Source organism: Camelus bactrianus, chromosome 5, assembly GCF_048773025.1.
Source record: "Camelus bactrianus isolate YW-2024 breed Bactrian camel chromosome 5, ASM4877302v1, whole genome shotgun sequence".
NCBI classification, from domain to species: Eukaryota; Metazoa; Chordata; class Mammalia; order Artiodactyla; family Camelidae; genus Camelus; species Camelus bactrianus.
This window is the reverse complement of record NC_133543.1, coordinates 40,232,557-40,252,733: the sequence shown is the minus strand read 5'-3', so window position 1 is coordinate 40,252,733 and position 20,177 is coordinate 40,232,557. Positions and strand designations below refer to the sequence as shown.

At 33.3% G+C, this 20,177-nt stretch overlaps 1 protein-coding gene across 3 annotated transcripts in view; it reads right to left on the bottom strand.

The window, feature by feature from the left end:
* Positions 1-6,916: 6,916 nt before the first annotated feature.
* The window catches only part of KCNJ3 (potassium inwardly rectifying channel subfamily J member 3), a 123,209-nt gene continuing 109,948 nt past the window's right edge, over positions 6,917-20,177 (bottom strand). The window contains exon 3 of one of the 3 annotated variants that reach the window (XM_010971310.3): positions 6,917-10,241. In XM_010971310.3, coding sequence (XP_010969612.3) covers positions 9,655-10,241 — 587 coding nt within the window. In that variant the 3' untranslated portion in view covers positions 6,917-9,654. The remainder of the gene's footprint in view (positions 10,242-20,177) is intronic. The other 2 variants (XM_074363682.1, XM_074363680.1) reach the window with 2 other exon arrangements.

Here is a 20,177-nt window from a genome sequence, read left to right as displayed (position 1 = left end):
CTTTCCTTTGGGGAAATGTTCAGGTAATTTGGAGCGCTTGATTGCAGTGGTTGAGGAGATTGAAGAGACAATGTTGTGAAAGTATAATGAGAGCTAAAAACATCTGAAATTGTTGGTTGTTCTTTGGGGAATCGTTAGCTTTTTCCTTTTCAGATAAGGGGAGCCACATAAAATGATTTCCTTTTTCCCCTTACTTTGCTAGAAGTGAAATATTACATTCAGTTGCAATATCTATATTAACTTTCGCAGTTAGCATATATTTTCTTGGTCTTTTCTCGTCTCTCTTGTGTCTTCAATTTTATTCATTTTCTCCTGTAACATTTTGTAAGCCTCAAAAGTTCTTAGGGATCTGAGCTGTAAATAAAGTTTAATGAAAAATATGTTGGTTCAAATGAAATAAAAATTGTGTTTATTTACCCCCTATGTGTGTGGAAAGAGCGAACTTTTCTAAAATATATATCTGATTCCACCATCCCTTTAGAATCTTTAAAAGTTGTCTTCAACATAAAAATCCAACTATTTTCTGAGGGTTATAATATCCTTTATGAATAGGTCCCTACTTAGCTTTCTAATTATCTCCTATATTTTTACACTTTCATACCCCATGACCTAGCCTTTCTGAACTACTTATATTTGCAAAACATGTTTTCCAAACTCTATGACTCTATAACACTGCTTCCTTTACTTCTCCTCCTTTTCATTATCTATGTAATTTCTCCAAATCTCTGAAAACACAGTCTCACTGTCCCTTACTGCAAAATGCTTTTCAAGATCTTCCCAGCTCCTTTCCCCACCCCAATCCCACATCTGATATGAATTGGATCACCTGCTTCCTTGGTGCACCCATAGCATCCTGTGCAGTTATACCTCAAAACATTCAGAACACTGTATGTTAATTAACAGTCATCTCTAATAAGTTTGGAGTGCCTTTATTACCTTCTATAACTCTGGTGTATATCATAACACCTACAACATACTAGGCACACAAAATTGACCAAACAAGTATTTATTTTTGATTTGAAGCTTTTACGTTGATGAGTCTCTGTGGACATTTCAACCTCGTAGTTAATTTCCAACTGGAGGAGAACCCAGAAAGTTCATGTCACTGGACAACCATTGGTTCAGTTTCTACACATTGTATAAATTGATTCCATCATTCCAAGTAAGAGCTCTCTTATATAAAAGGTATGTTTGACAATTTGGAAAGTATTAATAGGATATTGGGAAAAGAAACAAAATAAAATCTAAAACCAATGACTGAAAAATGATGTATGGGTTCACAATGGATTATTGGTATGAACACTGGTCATTCCCAGTTAGTGCTCTATTCCAACTGTAACCAACATTTGATTCTTATCCATCTTATCCAATGGGGAAACTACCCTCTCCAAGACTAACTGTAACGCATACTTCCCAAAGCAGTTTTTCCTCCAACTTGATTATCAATCATTATTTTATCCACAAATGAGCCTAAGATTTATGATTAATCTTTAAATTTTTCACTTTCTTTAAGAAACTCTTCCTATCATTGTATAGATTTCAATTTCTTTACCGATTTCTGCCACTTAATGCTTTCTTTACTGTTAAATATGAATTTGGTAAGTCAGCCAGAATGAAGTGTCTGGCATTAAACATGAGTCTCATTTTAGGCAAAAAACCACAGTTGGATGAGAAAGTTCATTTACATGTACAAATCTAGATAATTTTAAGTAAAGTCCTAGGTAATGTGAAATAAGAATCTTAGAATATAATGTAATAGAGTTTCATACTATAAATTTTATAAACAAGAAAGGTGAGAGCCAGTGAAGTCAAACCTATACAGGGTTACAAAAATACAAGTCTATAGTGTAATTAATTGTCTTAGTCTGTGCACAATTTTCCTTTTATTCCAAGTAGCTTTATGTAACTAGGAAGTTACTTCATCAGTGAAGAGGGGGAGGAGATAAAAGTTGACAATAAAAAACAATCATTTATTTAGGAAGCTTTAATGAAAAAGGAGGCCATATATCCCATAGACTTTACCAGCCTATATCATTGTAAGTTCATATCACTATAATAACAGGATCCTGGGTAGAAGACATGCTATCAGCTTTTATTTATAGAAATAAACCTGCATGTAAGTGACATTTTCTGATTTTCCCTTATTCAGTCAGCCACTAAAATGTAAAGCTTGACCGAAATATCAAATCTCATGGGCTCATCCAAAGTCTCAGCATACAGTTTATTGATCTTTTGGGTTAAAATACAATGGAAATTATTTCTAAAATTAATCTGTAGGTCACAAGATTTCATACACTTTTAGTGTCTATGTGGCACATATTTTTCTGCCAAAACATACCAACATCAGCTTTTAGGTTATTTACTGAAATTTAAATCCACCCTTGATATTGTTTTAAGACCAAAGGATGGGGTGTTAACCAAGAAAAGTGGACCTGATGTGCAAGCTTAGGTTCAGGATGTTGAAGTTATGGATAACATTTTCAATCTATTTAATGAAACACTGTTTTGTTTTATTTTCTTCTCTGAAAAACTGTAAAATAAAACCTGGGCAGACATTTGCTCCCAGACTATGACAAAAATAGATTTCTAAGAGAAAAATAGTATGTTGTTAAATATGTTTCCTCACAAGGAAGGATGACACTTTTGAAAATAAATGCCTGCTCTTATTTTTAAATATACTTAGATTTGGGGAAGGAAATATTTTGTTGAAACTATATTCTTTTTCTTTAAAGGGGGATAAGTTAGACAGTTTAGTGAGATAGTCAGAATAAGCGTCCCTAAAGAAGCCCACAACAAAATCTCTGGAGCTGTGAATATGTTATCTTACTTGAGAAAAGAGACTGCCATGTGTGATTAACTTAAAGACCTTTGGATGGGGAGATTATTTTAGATTATCTAGGTGAGCCCAGTGTAATCACAATTGCCCTTAAAAGTGGAGGAGGAAGGTCGAAAAGTCACAAGAAGATGCAACTATGAAAGAAAGGCACAGAGAAATGCAACTTTGTTGGCTTTGATGATGGAAGAAGAGAGCAATGAACCGAAGACTATGGATGGTCTCTAGAAACTGAAAAGGTCAAGGAAATGAATTCTCTTCTAGAGCCTCCAGAGAGAACTGCAGCCCTGGTAATGTGTTGATTTTCACCCAGTGAGAACCATGTCAAATCTCTATCTATAAACTGTGGGATAATAAATTTGTGTTATTTATGCTGCAAATTTGTGGTAACTTATTATAACAGTGATAGAAAATTAATACAGTTAATATGGCCTTTTCTTCTCAAAATGGCAGATTAAATATAAACATTTATCTCTGCTGTTTCCTGAAACTATTGAAACAATAGCAGAGAATCTTTTAAAGGCATAGCAGATAGCAAAAAGTTCAGGAAAGGAGACAGTAATCCAAAGAACTCCTTGAAAGTCTGTTTGAAAAGCAGACTTCCCTTTGTTTTAATCAACTCAACTGGTTTTCAGAACAAGGGCAGCCAGGTACCTCCTCTGTAGGAAGGTGATTACAGAGTCTTAACCTGGGCAATGTCAGTCATTGGCTTTAAAGAAGCAGCTTAAGGATTCTAACGTCCAGTGAATAGTCCAACCATGCCACTGAACAGTAAAGACCACAGCTGGACTTACCCCATACAAGTGCACAGAGCCTCAATAACCCTTTTATTGCCTCGCTAGAAAAATAGATTCAAAATCATATTATTGAAAGATACTAAAAACAGAATGCGGGGAGAAGAAACATTTAAAACACACTCTCAATAATTTGAGAGAGCTAAAATCCTTCACTTATGATACAAGAAAAAGATCCTTTAAAAAAGGAAATAGTTAAGGAACAACAACAAAAAGTTCTTGTTGAAAATTAAAACTACTATAGATGAAAAATAAACATCTTGAAAAGATAAATGAAATCAAATAGATGGATATAAATGAAAGTCATAGAAGATAAAATTAAGGAAATTTCCAAGAAAGTAGAGAAAAAAATACAGAAATAATAAATAAAAGAGGAAACATGAGAATACTAGAAAATCATCCCCAGAGTTCCAACATCCTAATAATGAGATTTCCAGAAAGAAGGATGAGAGGAAGACGGAGGGGAATAAATACAGGAAAATGCTAAAGAAAATTTTCCTGATGGATGCGAGTTTCCAGACTGAAAGTGCACAGCAAAGCAGATTAAAAATGGATTTACACTTAGAGGCAGAGATTTTGAAAGTTTAGAACACCAGGGAAGATTAGAATATCCTATAAGCTTTAAGGGGAGAAATCAGTTTTATAGAAGGATTAAAACTTAATGGCATCAGATATCTCAGTAGCAACACAGGAAACTAGGAGAAAAAGGAACAATGCCACTGAAAATCAGAAAGAAATTTCTACACTGGGCCAAACTCTTAATATTAAGTATTAGGGATAAATTAATTTATTTAAAGATACCAAGCTTTCAAAAAGTTTACTACCAGATTTTTTTTTTTTTTTTTACTGAGAAACTCCTGGAAAATGTGCTTCATCAAAACCAAGTAATAAACCAAGAAAGCTGAAAACATGTTCCATAAAACAAGATTTCGATACCAAGAAAGAGGTGAATGAAATCTCCATGATGATGATAAAGGGAGATCCCAAGACAAGAGCTGCACAGTAGATTGAAAGAAATTCACACACTTGAGCAGATCAGAATGCTTTGGCAGAGATTTCTTCAAGAAGATAAAATTGCTCCAATATCTTATATGTTTGAGGAGTTAACAGAAAGATATTTATAATTAGGAAAAACACTGTGGCTAAATTAGTGATAAGTATGTATAAATAAGCTAAACAAAAACCACTCTATCAACTCACAGGGGGAGAGCTGTGAAGGGTAGGAAAAATGATCAAAAAACATGGGCTGAAATGCAATAGAGCTTAAAACACTGATTATCTAATTAAAATATGATATAAGAATATTGGAAATTTAAGATAGGTTGCATATTGTAGAGATGTGGTGGGGATCAAGTGTAGAAACAGAACTAGAGCTCATCCACCAAATGGAACATCCGGAAGAAGCAACTGCATATCAATAGAACCACCCAGAGGGCAGGGACTACTCAGGTTTGTGAATTTAATTTAACCCTCTAAACAATCTCTGAGAATCAGTTTTTTCAAGTGTGTAACAGGGATAATTTCTACCATGTAGAGCTGTTGTGAAGATTCAAATAATGCATGCAAATCAGCATGTGAGTGTTTGACTTGCGGAGCTGGTAAAGGATAAGCAGGAGTTAAACTGGATGATATTCTTAGTAAGCAACAAGAAGGAATAAAGGGCCCTACCGTATTTGCTGTCCACAGCATGCATAGATCAAACACAGTCCACATATTCAAAAACACCTGTGATTTCAAGAAAACTTTATGGGTTAAAAAATCACAATTTGGAAAACAATTCTACTGGATAATGAGGATCATTCTTTTTGAATTCCACTAGTACAGAATACAAGAACTTGACTTTGTGGATTAATTCTGTGAGGTGCCAGAGAGTGGAACACATGACATCATAGAACTCATCTGATCCAAAATTGGGAAAACACCTTCTCTTCGAACCACTGTGAGAAAAAGTAACTGAACACTTTTTTAAAAAGTTCGTTCGATAGTTGAAATTAGGAAAACTGTATTTGTCTGCTTTACTTACTGTGGCTCTTAAAACACGGGTTTAGCAAAGGGTAAAGCTAGATGGTCATGAAGCTTCATCCAAATGCAGATCTCAAATAATTTGCATTAGTAAGTTCAGGTTCCATAATGCTGAAGCATCTCACCAGTAAGAAACCAAAATAAAAGTAACCCTCAAGGAAAGACTTTTAATGGATTGAATCATTGATTTTTTTAGGAATGAAGATTCTTACAATAAACAGAATCAAGTAATATGAGTAATTAACTGTTGGAAAGTAGAAAAATGATGAGCACACTGTAAAAATTTAACCCAATCATACTTTGAAAGTTTAATACAGTTTTTATAAAACTGAACTTGCAGTATTGAATACATAAGTTTATATTTTTGAAACCTAAATGACCTTGTACATTTAAATAATAATAAAATGCATGCCTGACAGTGCAGTTAGTTTGATGATAATTTGAATATGTACAACATAATTCAAGTACAAATTTTGAAGTAGAGCTCTCAGGTGTGCTGTAAAATCAAGCTGAACTCTCTTCATAGGATGAAATGGTAGAGATTTTCATTCAAATAGAATGTAAGCCACTTTCCCCATAATCTCACTTTTCCTACAAGAGAAATAATCCATTATAATCCCATCCTGTTTCCAAAAACGTGGCTCTTGATTTCTGAGACAACCAAATATTTCTCAGAGTAATTAAAGCCATATATGGATGAATTTAAAAGAGCATAAGAATTTTTTCAGAAGTAATTAATGATAAAATATCCTTATTTTTAATTTAATATATATTTACAAAAGTATATTCACATATTGCTGAGGATATTTAAATTGAAGATAAGCATTATCAAAATAATTGTATTTCTTTTATTTACATCATTTTGATAAATAGAATGAAATATTTTACCATGACAGGAGCTATACCATGAAAATCCCATAGAAAGAGACTAGTTTCCAGTCATTAAGTTGAATTATTCAGTTCAATGAACACATTACATTTTGCTTCCAATAGTCATCACGTTGGTGGGCTGAAAATTATCTTGACTTAAGTTGACTTTTACTTTCTTTGATTTGAGATCTTACAAATTCCTGAAATGGAAACACCAGAGGTTTATTTTTCATTCAGTCAATAAAATGCATAATTTTTCACTGCCAGGAAAACATGTCATGTACAGATGGAACAAATGTTACAGGAAATCACTTTGATAAGAAGTCCTGCAGGCTGAAATGTATGAAACTGAGATGACTTTGCTTGGAATGATCAGTGTCAAAAAAAATCAGCAAAATGAGAAGAAAAAAGCAATTCTTTATTTTTATCCAAATATATCAGACTTCATAATTTAGTTTCAACAAAAACGTAGAGTCACCATATATCATCCAAACTGGGACATGGTAAGAGTGAAAGGGAGCACTGTTAATAATTACACACGTACAACAGGTATAAACTGAAACTCTCCTGGGTAAACTGGAACCTAAGATCAGCTTATCAATAGGGGTTAAACTGCAATTACATGCAGAAATCATCCCTCTCCCATACATATGTGGGAAAGATAAGGGAATAGTATTCACTAAGAAAAATTAATTTGGCAAAGTGATTCTTTCTCATCAATCAGGTCTCTGTTCAAATACCACCGCCTCCCTGAGCCAGTCACCTCTCCTAAGATAATCAATCTTATTTCACCCAGTCATTTTCCATCATGTTAGCCTGTTTTCCTTCCTTCAGACTGATATTTTGACTCTCTGAAATCGTCTCATTTGCTTTTTGTCTCCCTCTCCCTACTCTCCTGCCGATAATGCAGTGTTTGAATGAGCAGTGACCTCTTCTGACTTAGTCATATCCAAAGCCACAGGAGCTAAAAATGTCTAGAACATAAAAGGCATGCAAAAATTTTGTTGAATGAATGAATGAATATATTTGGAGAGTTTATTTTTGGTCCTATATTCTCCTTGGTGTCAAAGACAAATTAAAATGACTCTCCAAATTAAAGTATGGCTCTGTTCAGTTTTAAGTGGTTGGACTAAATGATCTATGCAGTATCTTCCACTGATAATAAATATACTGTGCCCCCTGGACCCCCTTCTCTCCCAGCTACTATTTCATTTCCTATATCCAACAAATAAGAAAGTCTGGGGGTCATGGGTAGGGCAACCAGCTCCATTCACAGTGGATGGATGCTCAGAGTTGATCATTTTGCCAGTAACGATTCCCTGGTATATGTTTGCACCTACAGAATTTGATAAAGAGGTAGCCAGAAGGTATTATCATAGTCAATGATAGAATTGTGGATGTAATAATTTTCCAATAAAATCATCACAGGGTTGATAAAAACTGGGAAGTGATGAGAGTCCAAACCAGCCATTAAGATTTACATATTTGTGAGGAGAAAGATTAATTCTGGACAGATTTAGACTGAAATGCCCAAAGAAGTTTTATAGGAAAATCCATCCATGATAATCTGATAAGGAGCACTTATAAATTTTCATAAAAATCTCTGCATTCCAGATCTTTATTTTGCATGTGTTCTTCTGAGGAATGGTTTTGATTCCCACTAATGGGTCATAAATCAGACCTTTGGGTTCAAAAAATATTACTGCTAAAATGATTTTGGGAGGCCAGAGATCCAAGACACCAATAAAAAGAACGTTTACCAAAACAAAACAAAACAAAACAAAAAACCCACAAGGGTAAAATATCTTCAAGTCATCTGGTTTTAAATTCTCTCATGTATATACAAAATATTCCTTCTAAATTGAGTGACAGGCATGGGATGAGATAGGTTCCCCAGATGAGGAAAAAAGTCTTTCCTTTTATAACAAATGCCACAAACAAGAGGATGGCATAAAAAAGAGACTCAATTAGACATACACATTTTAAGCATAAATATTATCATCTGTTTCATTGTATTAACTCATAAGGATAAATCATTAGTTTTTAAAATGACAAAAGTCCAAGAAAAAGAATAAAAATGTTACCAATGACTCAGTTTGAAGCAGGGACCATTAATTATGTAGTTTCACACAGATTCGAACATATCCAATGTAACTTGGCTACTGACTGTTACAATGACAGCATTTGTTCAGAGCTCATATTTGCATTAAATCATATGCAAAAGAGATTTCCAGACTTTAATTCGCCCAGGAAAGGGACAACTCTCAAAATAAGCAATGTTTATTTTTCCCCAGTACTAGCAACTTCTAAAAATCATAAGAAATTTTCAGCATATTGGTATGCTTTAAAATTTACAAGTTAAATAAATACTGGTTATATTTCTGCAGGGCCATAAACAGAACAGACTTGTGTGACTCCCTTATATAAAGCACAATTGAAACTCTTCCAGGACCTTAAACAGCAGAAAACATTAAATCAGATTTTAAAATGACAAATAATTTAAGGCTAAAATATTTGGTGTTAATGATTAATGCCAGAAGCCTTCCTAGCCTAATAAAGTAAACATGCACAAGAACTACAACTTCGAACAAAACATCACAATTTTATCAGATATATATGTATGTATGTGTGTATATATTTATGGATATACATGTGTGTGTATATATAAAACTGTATTTTATACACACACACACACATATATATATATATATAGTTTTATCACCCTGAAAGCTATTGATTCATGTTTGGCTTAATACATATTTTAGAAATGTTGTGGAGAGTACCACCTCTTTAAATATATATATATATGTATATATATATATACATTTTCCAGAATATACAATATAAATATACCATATAGAAATCATGCCATAAAACTAAATGCAAAATTTGCACGTTATTGCATGCTGGATGTGATAATACATGCCCGTTAATAAGAACCTCCTTGTGGTGTTCTCCCTTCACAACTTTTCCTTTCTGCACAGTAGCAATATTTGAAAAGGAAGGGTTCTCAAATATGCATATATGACTCGGGGGAAATGTACCTTTCAGATTCCTTAGAGAGGATGATCTCATCCACCAGATATGGGACTATTACTAAATCAAACAGTAAATAATGCCTGAAGGGGTGTTTTGTTATGTGAATCTATCCGAGTTCATTTTTCTTAATTTTGCTGGAAGATTCCCTTCCATCCTGGCTGCTCCTCCTGCCATCTTTTGAAGCTTTGGTGGCAAATCAGCCACTGACTGGCTCATGGGATCGGACAACATTTTGGTGGTTTTTGATACCAGTTTTTCTTCTGAATTGCCAGGTACTGAACTTATTCGTTGAAGTTTCATGGGCAAATCTCCCAAGCTGTAGGCTTTTTCAGAAGTTGTAGAACTCATTCTTAAGAGTTTTTTGGGAAAGTCTTCTCTTCCAGTAATTTTCTGTAGCTTAGATGGAAGTTTGGTACTAATGTCATCAAGTCCATCTAAGCATTCCACAGAATTGTGTCTTTCTTTGCTGTTAGTTATGGCTGGTGCTATTAAAGGGGACGACATAAGTAGCATTTCCTCCTGTTCTTTCACACTGTACGGTGGGGTGGGGACTTCAAATGTTGCATGGAACTGGGAGTAATCAACTTTAAAGAATCCTTCTTCTAAGGAAATTACAGGAAAAAAACGATGACCCCAAAGAACTTCGTCTTCAGTGTATGACGTTCGAGCTTGACAAGTCATCCCTGAAAGCAAAAAGAAAATCCTCGATAAATTATGCATAGTAGAAGCACAGGTTAAGGCAGTTTGAACTAAAGAGTTCATTTTGCTTTCTTATTTAAGCTTTGGACTGTTTATCTGAGAGACTGAATAATAGAATATGTTAAAAGTTGTGATGTATTAATAGCTTTGATACATACACTTTCTTCCAATAAAATACAAAGGGTACTTTTACTCTTCATGTTTGGAAAATAATACATCAAAGCTTAACTAATTGTTTATTATCCATAAACCAAGAAGTAGAAATAGCATAGAATAATTTCATAACACATGTCTTTTCTATAAGGAGATAAGTGGAAAAATCACGTAGTCATTTTCCGTCATTCAAGAAGCAACGTGATATAGGAAACAAACAAAAACTGATTTTGAATCCAAACTTTACCTCTGTGTAAACTTAAGGATACTTAACTGAGTACCACTTTCCTCTTCTGCAGAGTGAAGCATAAAAACACCACTGTCTCATAGGACTTCTATGAGCATGAAATAAAATTATGTGTGCAGAAATGTAAAACGTGCCATGTAATGTCTAAAAATGGTTGGCGTTTATAAATGAGAGCTAAGATAACTATCCCAAGTATTTGCTAAATAAATATAAGTTGAAAATATTTCTATGTTGTATAATGGAAAGTCATTGTACAATGTGATTCTCTTCCTCCTGAGCTTTAAGGCCAGAATGGACTTTTGCTCAAGTTTTAAAAATCCATATGCTGAAATCGGTAATCTGGGCCACTGTGATGTGACAAGTTCTAGTCTTACTATACAAATCTCTGAAACTAGATGCTGGATATTAGATGAAAAATGTCACTATTTATATATTATGTTGCTTGGATATCATGTATCTTATGCTGTTCTGATTTACTCAATTGTATTCTCCCCACAAATCATATATGAAGACTGTTACTGTTACATCAGTCAACCTCTGAATATTCATTGTGTGAAGACTGGCAGTACATGAATAAATTAAAACCATATATTAAATTTCAGTTTTATATTAATGAAAAGGTACGATTTTCTGTAAGTTGCCAAATTCGTTACTCCAGTTTTACTATCAGATTTCTATTAAAGACTATTAAAATGGAAAATGATAGATGAATTTTTAAAATGCATCTCTTCAAAAGTTAAGTATAATTTATACAAATAGTAACAGTCTTCTTTCATTTCTATTCTCCCTTTGTCATTTTGCAAATAATTTTATTGTGGTTAAGCCTAGAATACTTTGGGTAAAGAGATATTCTTTCTTTTTCCCCCTGACTAGTATTCACAGATGCAATACTTAGAATTAGGATAAAATGCCTAAGTCAAAAGCCATATTGTAGATAAATGAAATCCCTCATTGAATCCTTCCAAAATCTTACATTATCATTATTATCAGTTACGTATCACCAAGGAATCAGTTGTTATGACATAGGTACTGTCTTTTTCCAGATAGTTTTTAAAGAAATTTATGTAGAAAACAAATGTCCATCTCAGGCACTGTGTTAGGTGCTCTCTCTCCATATTAATTCTAACCAATATCATCCTAGTAAGAAAACATTCTTATGTCTATTTTAAAGATAAGGAATCTAGTTAGTGTTCAGAGAGGTTAAATCATCCTGAACTTCCTTCCTTACAGATCTAGGAAGTTGTAGAAAAAAGAAATCAGAATGATTACAACTTCTGGTTTTGTTGTTGCTTTTACTTTGCCGTGATATCTCTATTATTTTGGATAGGAAGCTGACTGTAAACTATGTATCAATTTAACTGTCATGGTGGAAGTCTGACAGTGACCAGACATCAGTCTTCAAAATTATTATCATATCAAGAATATCCCCCAGAAATATTTATATGCAAAGATAACAAAGTTAATTTAAAAAGTAATTTGTACATTTTATAGACATGCACATGGTAAGTAGCATTCTATATTTTCAGATTTCCAGCCTCTGACTAAGTATTTCATGAGGCAAAATTACAGATCGTCACTTATTCAAGAAAGATAAAAAATGTATTTCCTGATATATTTACTTGGCTTTATTTTGAGGAATTTAAATATTGAGTAAACTACCTAGAATAAAGAACAAATATTGATGTTTCTATCCATTAATATATGAAATAATAAAAAAAATAAGTACTCTTTATTTGTTTAATTAAAGAAGGATCCTTTAATTTCTTTCCAAGAGCAATCACTCTCATGAATTCTTTATGTATCTTTCCAGTCCAGGGTATTAATTTAAATTTAAGAAAAAAGATTACAAATATATATTTATTGTTAAGTGATGGTACTTCCTTTTCAACCCCATTTTAATTTTTAAAATTCGTGCCATTGAAAATTGATGGTGGGTGAAATTATCTGACATGAGGGCACATAGTCAATATAACTCAGTGTTTACCTTTGTATCCTAGATTTGTGGGTTTGTCCTTTGGTCACTAAAAATGAATGTATATTGAGTTCAAGTAACTTCAGATCATGAACTTTGTTCAATTATTTCTAACAGTAGAGTACCTATTGAAATAAAATTTGATTCCTATCACTACTTAGCCCATATTTAGTGACTTTTTTCTTTACATTCAGAAAGGACTATGAAATTAAAAATCAAAACTCTGCCCCCATTACTGATCATTCTAATAAACCACATTGTTGATCCCCAATGCCTACCTTGAGTTGTTTCCTATGTAGTTATTGGAAGCCATAGAGAAGAACTAGAGAAACTTAAATGGAAGAAAAACTGGGGGAAATAAAATCTTGTAAAATTTTCACTTTGAGGAAACAGGACATTGATAATTAAGGTGCTTAAGGTGCAATGCCATCTACCATGGGAACAGGTATTTCAAGTGTTGTTCACATAAAAATACCTTTAAGCATTGTTGGTGGATTATTCTGACTGAACAGGAAGGAGGGAATTTTATTTTACTATATGAAATTGACTTTACTTCCTTCCATAGCAAACTAATACTTGGGAGGTAACATTTTTAAATAATTGCAAAATATATAAATTTGGCTTCCAATCACACTACGAAATATCTTGTGAAAATTCTTCAGAGCTCTCTGAGCCTCAGTTTACTCTTCCACATGGTAGGCATAATAATATTCTCTGATGAGGCTGCAGAGAGCTTGAGATAAGTAAAGTGTACAGAAGAGTGCTTGGTATTACACAATGCTCAGTAATAACTGCTTTTGAAAATCATTCTGTGGGTGATCATTTGCATTTGCTCTTTTTCCTGGAAATTAGTGATAATGAATTAATATAAGTGGAGAATTTTGACATATTAGTAACTTGTCCCATATTAGTAGTATAGAAAACTAAAACTTGCAAGATATCAGATAGCAGTTCTCTTTTGAAATAGTCAATTAAACATTCAAAATATTTAAAAATATAAAAAAGATACATTATTCATCTTCCTAATTTTTAGAGTTTCTTACCATTTTCAACCTAATTAGCTAGAATAGCAGGGGAGACTAAGTTTGGAAATTTGAGGTGTGTTAAAAAGGCCTCAGCAAACTGAGTGACCACAACCCATTGTAATACTTTGGTAATTTTACAAAGAACATTTGCCAGCACTTTAAAACCTTTGTTTGTCCTTCTGCTGTTCCTTTTACAGACATTTCCAATTCAATAACATCATCGTTTTAAAGTCTTGGTTTCCCCTCAGAATATTAATGTGCAATCAACATATGGATAACAATATGGAAGCATTATAAACTGGATAACAGGAAACATTATGATGGTCAATCTGCAGTTTAGACCACATGCTAAGGTATAATTGAGAAACTACTTCTTTTTACAAAAGTTACCCCAAAATGGTGTGGAAAAAAATAGAATACTGATTTCAGTTGAGAAGATTTAACGTAAGTATAGTTATGTTTTCTAAGAACATGTATGTTTCATAGTATTTTTCCTTCTAGAATGCATTATCTTGTGATATTTCTTATGCTAAGGCAATTTATTTAAAAGTAATCCATGCTTAGATTCATAATGACAAATGCCATTTGAAGCAACATAAATGCAGGTGAATAGCATTATTCAAAAGACACTGCACGATCACACCTCTTAACTGGCAATGCGACTGTTTGCATGTTTTAACCAGATCCCAGACTTGAACAAATGTGATGAAAATCAACACGAGCCCATCTCTGTGGGAAATGGCAAAGTAACAGATGCTGCTGGAACTGCAAATAGCTGGGACTTCTGAATCCTTGTATGAAAAACATTTTGTGAAAAAAATGACTTATTCTGTGCACTGATTTGTGGACAAAAAGGCTGTATATTGTTGTTTAGTCTAATTCATTCTAGAGTCAGTTTCAATTTAAAGAGACAATGCAGTCTAATCTCTCCATTTTTGTCTTTTCTGATTCTGCCTTCACACCGTTAAGTCCATCTCCTTAACTAAATTGAACCTCCATTCAAGTAAGAAGTCGGAAAGCTTTGTAAGTGAAAATGGCATAGTGAGTTGTTATTTGACAAGTCTTTAATTAAACTTTCAGAATACCTCCACCTCTGTTATTCTTTATTGTTTCTTCTGGGCAGAGATAGTACCTACTTGAGGGGGCTACGAGAGGGTTAAACAGAGTATAACTGCAGGCCAAGGGGAATGTCTGGGTCCCATGACACAGAAAATACCAAACAATCAATAACTTCTGCACAGCAGAGCCTTCATCTAAACCTTACTCAGTATAGAAGTTGCTGAGAGAGGGAGAGAGAGAGCGAGGAAATTCTCCATAAGGGTGGCTGTGGCTGTGCTTTCTTTGTGTGCACTAAACAAAAAGAAAAATAAATGCAAATCTCTTTCAATAAGTGATGTAACAGTAAGAAGAAGAAGTAACATTGCTATAGGGCCTACTACGTGTCAGATCTCTTTCTGAGTACTGTTCAGAATCTTCACAACAGCTCTTTGAGGAAGGTGTGTGAACCCCAGTATGCCACTAATTAATGTATGATCTTTAAAAAAACGATCAAAGCCTTAATTTCATCATCTATAAAATGAAGACTCACCCTACCTATTTTACCTGGACAATCTGAGAATTAAATAAAATTAAATTTTATATATATATATATATATATATATATATATATTATATCTTGTACAGTAAACATTGGTCATTTTCATCCAGAAGTCCCTAAAAACAGGCTATAAAACTACAAATTTCACTTACACACATACACACACACAAATGAAAAATTCAGCCAAGTAATATATTTTTTTCTTTTTTAAATCTATTCTTTAAATTGGTAGTGGTTTTTATAACTGAATTGACTAATAGCTTAGCACGCATAGGATGTACTATATCACAAAGTAATTTCCTAGTCCACTCTGTATTGCTCTGAGGATTATTGAATAAGGTCTGTAGCTGCGTCTTCCCTAAAGTACTTCCAACATTTCACTCATCCCCCAAGATGTAATAACTGAAAGGCTCACTTGGCATTCTCTGCACGCTCTCTATTGTGTTGCACTGAGCTGGGCCCAAATTTAAACTATAAGCTTTCTGAAGAGGCATATGATGTTTGGCCTTTTTTAAATCTTGTTTATAAAACATAAAGACACTGTGTACAGTGCTGTTCAATAAAACTAAGGTTATGCCATCAGGCTCTTCTGGGATATAGGTCGCAAAGCTACTAAGAATATATAAATGGCTTCCAGAAACTGCAGTTTTCAAAGAGATGGAATCCCTTTAAAGCTCAACACATTTTGCTCAGACAGATTTTTAGTGAGCAGTAGAGGTTTCTGGCATACATTCAATCCAATATTATCCTCTATTATTTACAAGCACTTGGTCTTACAATGTGTTCTCAGACATCAGTTTGCTATAATTGCCTTAGCTCGGTCAGAGAAGTCTGGGGAAAAAAAAAAAAACCAAGAAGTAAAATCCATTTATATTTGTTAGAGAAAGTGTCAATAAGAAATTTAGCAATAAAGATTTCAGATGTACTACTTTAGGTTTCTAGGTTCCCTGAAGAACAAAAGAAAGGAAAATAGACTTTTAACCATGACCAATAGAGCAAAATGTTAGATTCCCAGAAAAGAGTAAAAGTGCAAGTGGTAAGAGTTAACAGCAGATGGAAAACATGACAGAGAATTCATTGTTTTACTGCTGAAAATACATTTAAGAGAATCAAGCTAATATTAAGCAAAAGAACATGGGCTTTGAATATAAACTTGAGATTGCTGCTGTTTTAATCATACACTATTAGTGAGGCCTTAGGCATATTACTTCAATGATCTGAACTTTGACTGCTAAAAAGCATGGTTAATAATAAGGAATAATACTTTATAATGTTATTGTAATTATGAATCATATAACCTATTTAATGGGTCGACCATATTATCTGATAAATAATAAAGGTTGAACAATTGGTAGCTATTATCAATCATTATTATTATTGGAGTTCCAATTAGTTGAAAGGTTATTTTTGATGTGTTTCAATTCTTTAGGGATCACTTCATCTCTTAGAATCAACTCAAAGCGAATGAAATAGTTTTCACCTTGCTAGTTCCTATTAATTTGATATAGACCATGTGATCTTCACTTATCTGGAGTATGAGGAAAGGCCAATTATTATACACATTATGAACTGAGTCAAGTCTAGCACTGTCAGCCTGGTCTGTCCTGCATAAAAGCGACTACCTTTATAGTAGCAACCACTCCCCTCAAAATACAGTTAACTTCTGTGCTTTGTTGACATGGCACTCTCTTCAGCTTTCCACTCTGACTTCATACCGAAGCGCTGCAGAATTTGCCCAATACACTTTCAACTGATTATCATTCCCTTAGCCTAACGGTGGAAATGTTCCATTCTTAGCACATCTTTTCCTATTTTCCTTCAAGGTACCTATTAAATATGCTTTTTTGCATTGACAATTATAGAATCAAATCTGTTTATGCCATTCTCTTCTCCTGTCAAGGTATGATGTTTAGTTTCCAAAACATCTTAATGGTATATGTATAATGTAACCTAATTACTATTGGGAAATACCCTATGAGCTTGATTCTGAAATACAGAAAATATATTTTTCAAAGGGAAAATGTAATAAATTTCTAGCTTAAAAGAAAGCAGACTATCTTTCAGATAATACTGGAATTTAATTATTTTGGTGAACATTATCCCTAGTCATAGGGAAGAAAATCTTTCGAAATGTTGTCGACACAGTAACACATGTCAACTTTTTAAAAATGTTACGTACAAATTACAATAATTAAATGTTTAGATTAAACACCCTGTTTTTAAAGATATTCCTAAAACTCTGCTTTAAAATGTCATTCATAACAACTTTGTGCAGTGTATGGACTAAACTGTTTGCGTCCCCTTAAAATTCATAGGTTTCAATCCTAACCCTTAATATGATGATATTAGAAGGCGGGGCTTAGTAACTTTTAAACTTTGTGATATTATAAATAAGTAAATAAACAAATTTAATTAAGAAATAAAAAACAAAGCCCATACTTACTAGAGCGTCTTCCTAGCTCCTTCAAAATCTAAGTTACCATTATTGCTTTGCTCTTTAAAAACCTCAACAACAATAACCACAGCACATAGTAAAAAATATATGCCAGATCCTAAATGTTATCTCTATGTATTGTCATATAATTCTTCCACCATTTTATGAAATACATAATACTCTTTTTTCACATGACAGATAGTGATATTGAGGTGTCAGGAGGGGGAGTAGCTTGTCCAGTATCACAAGACGAAGGATGGTTGTAGTCCCAGATACAAACTCAGTCCCTCCAAATCCAGAGCCAGTCTTTATAAGCTCTTAGCTATTCTGCTCCAATTTTCCTAAATGGACAACTTTCCTATTAGTAACTACTGTTTTCCACACATACTATCTGGCTCACGCTATTTCAAAGGCTTGCAATATCCTCTTTCATTTCTCTCTACCTGTTGACATAAACCCTTATATTTAAAGCTTCAATCTCATGTCATTAATTCTATGAAGTCTTTCCTGATTTGTCTATTTTAATGTATTGTCTTTTAAATACGTCTTATTTTCATGCACTCATGCACACACATCCATGTTCCTCGACTACTAGGTTTATAAATATCTCAATGACCTACATAATTGACTTCAATCAGTAGTAATACTTAACACTTATTAATATGTCAAACATTGCCTTTCTGCCAGGCACTCTCCTAGGTGCTGAATTACAAGGTGCTATGGCAATGGAGTGAAGGATCAATCCTATCAACCTCCATGTTTAAACCTAGTCTTGAAAAATGAGTAGTAGTTTGCTTCACAGTCCATATCCACCATGTGAGAAAAACACCGTCTGGGATGGGGAAAGACTTATGCACACATTCTGCTGTGTAAGGGCACAACCATTTATACCCGAATTTAGGGTACAGTTCCTGTTTGTTCATTCATCATGGTTACAGGCAAAAATCACATTAGAATATGCTTCTTAAGAGAACTCTTATCCACCTTGGCATCTCTAGTATCCAATATAGTGCCAGGTAGTAGATGCTTAATGCCTTCTTTGGAGAAACAGTAGAAGGAATGGAGGAAGAGGAAAACGGGAAGGTTAAAATAGCAGAAGTGCTATTTTTGGTTAAAATAGTGCAGGAGAAGTCAATTTTTGAATGAATTAGAGCCCGCATACCTATTAGTAATTTATTCACCACCGGTAGAGATTGTCATCAACAAAAAGAGAAGGGATATAATTAATGAACTAGATTTCTGTAATATGATAATCCTGATTGTTTTATATGCTTTTAGGGTGATGATCTATACACTAGTTCAACTCATGAACTCAAAAATTGACTTTGAAACATTTATACTAAGAGCTTCTTATTTTGATTAGTAAAGTAGGAAGGGAATAAAATTAAAATAAATTATATATAATCACTATATAGAATATGACTGATTCATGCACAAAGAATCAAGACATGCTTGCTGATAAATCACATTCAATGGTAACCAGTTTTTTCCTTAGACTTTTGCAAAATTATCCATTGTCAGATGTACATCTAAATACATTTACCAGAGAGGTTTATCTGCATTTAACTGTTAAACCAGTAAATTAAAATATGATAATTAAATTATTTGAATATTTTCAGACACTTGAATACCTGACTACTAGTTAAGTCTACACTTGATTTTAGCCAAAAGGCCGAGAAGCGATTGACTACTAGTTAAGTCTAAAGTTTTGAGGAAATTATTTCTCATGCAACCATAACTGATCACCTTATAAAATGGAGTAAATCCATTTTTATCTGACAATTGAAAACTTGTTTTCCTCTTAATTCATGAGGCTGACTTTTTACATAGGTTGCTACATCTTTCTCAATCACAAACTATAGCTATTTTTTTTAACATCTTCTTTGGCAGAAATTTAAATACATTTTATTTGCTTGCAGGCTTAGAACAGAGCCTGAACAAATATTTGCAATTCAACAGTTGTTCTGGTTCTATGCTTTGCAGTAAAAGGTGAGAGAATTTTACTTCTACGTTTGCTCTTATGTTATTTATAGAACCTAAGTGAAAAATAAAGTCCCTATCATTTTGTGGGAACTATTACTGAACAGCTTTTATTTTAGGTGTGAAAATGCCACATCACAGTTATAATCACAAGTATATGGTATTTTAGTACATGTATTTTAAAAGAAAATGAATGACTGGTATGAACAAGTATATACAGGTCTTCTGAAAGAATTTATCTTTTGCCATGACATAACAGGCATTTAAAAGTCAAGCTATTAAGTTTCCCTAAACTACATGGTTACTTATCTCCTTACATAGGACTTTAATTTATTTGAATTAAAAAAAAAAAAGAAAATCATGCAAAGTAAAAAGTTAAGATATAAAAATGCTGAGGCAAATAGCATATGAGATGCAAACAGTAACTTCCTTAAAACTGACATTTTCAGAAAGGAAATGATAACTAAACTCTGTAGGTTTATGCTAAAATATAGCTCAACTCCTAAGGCAGC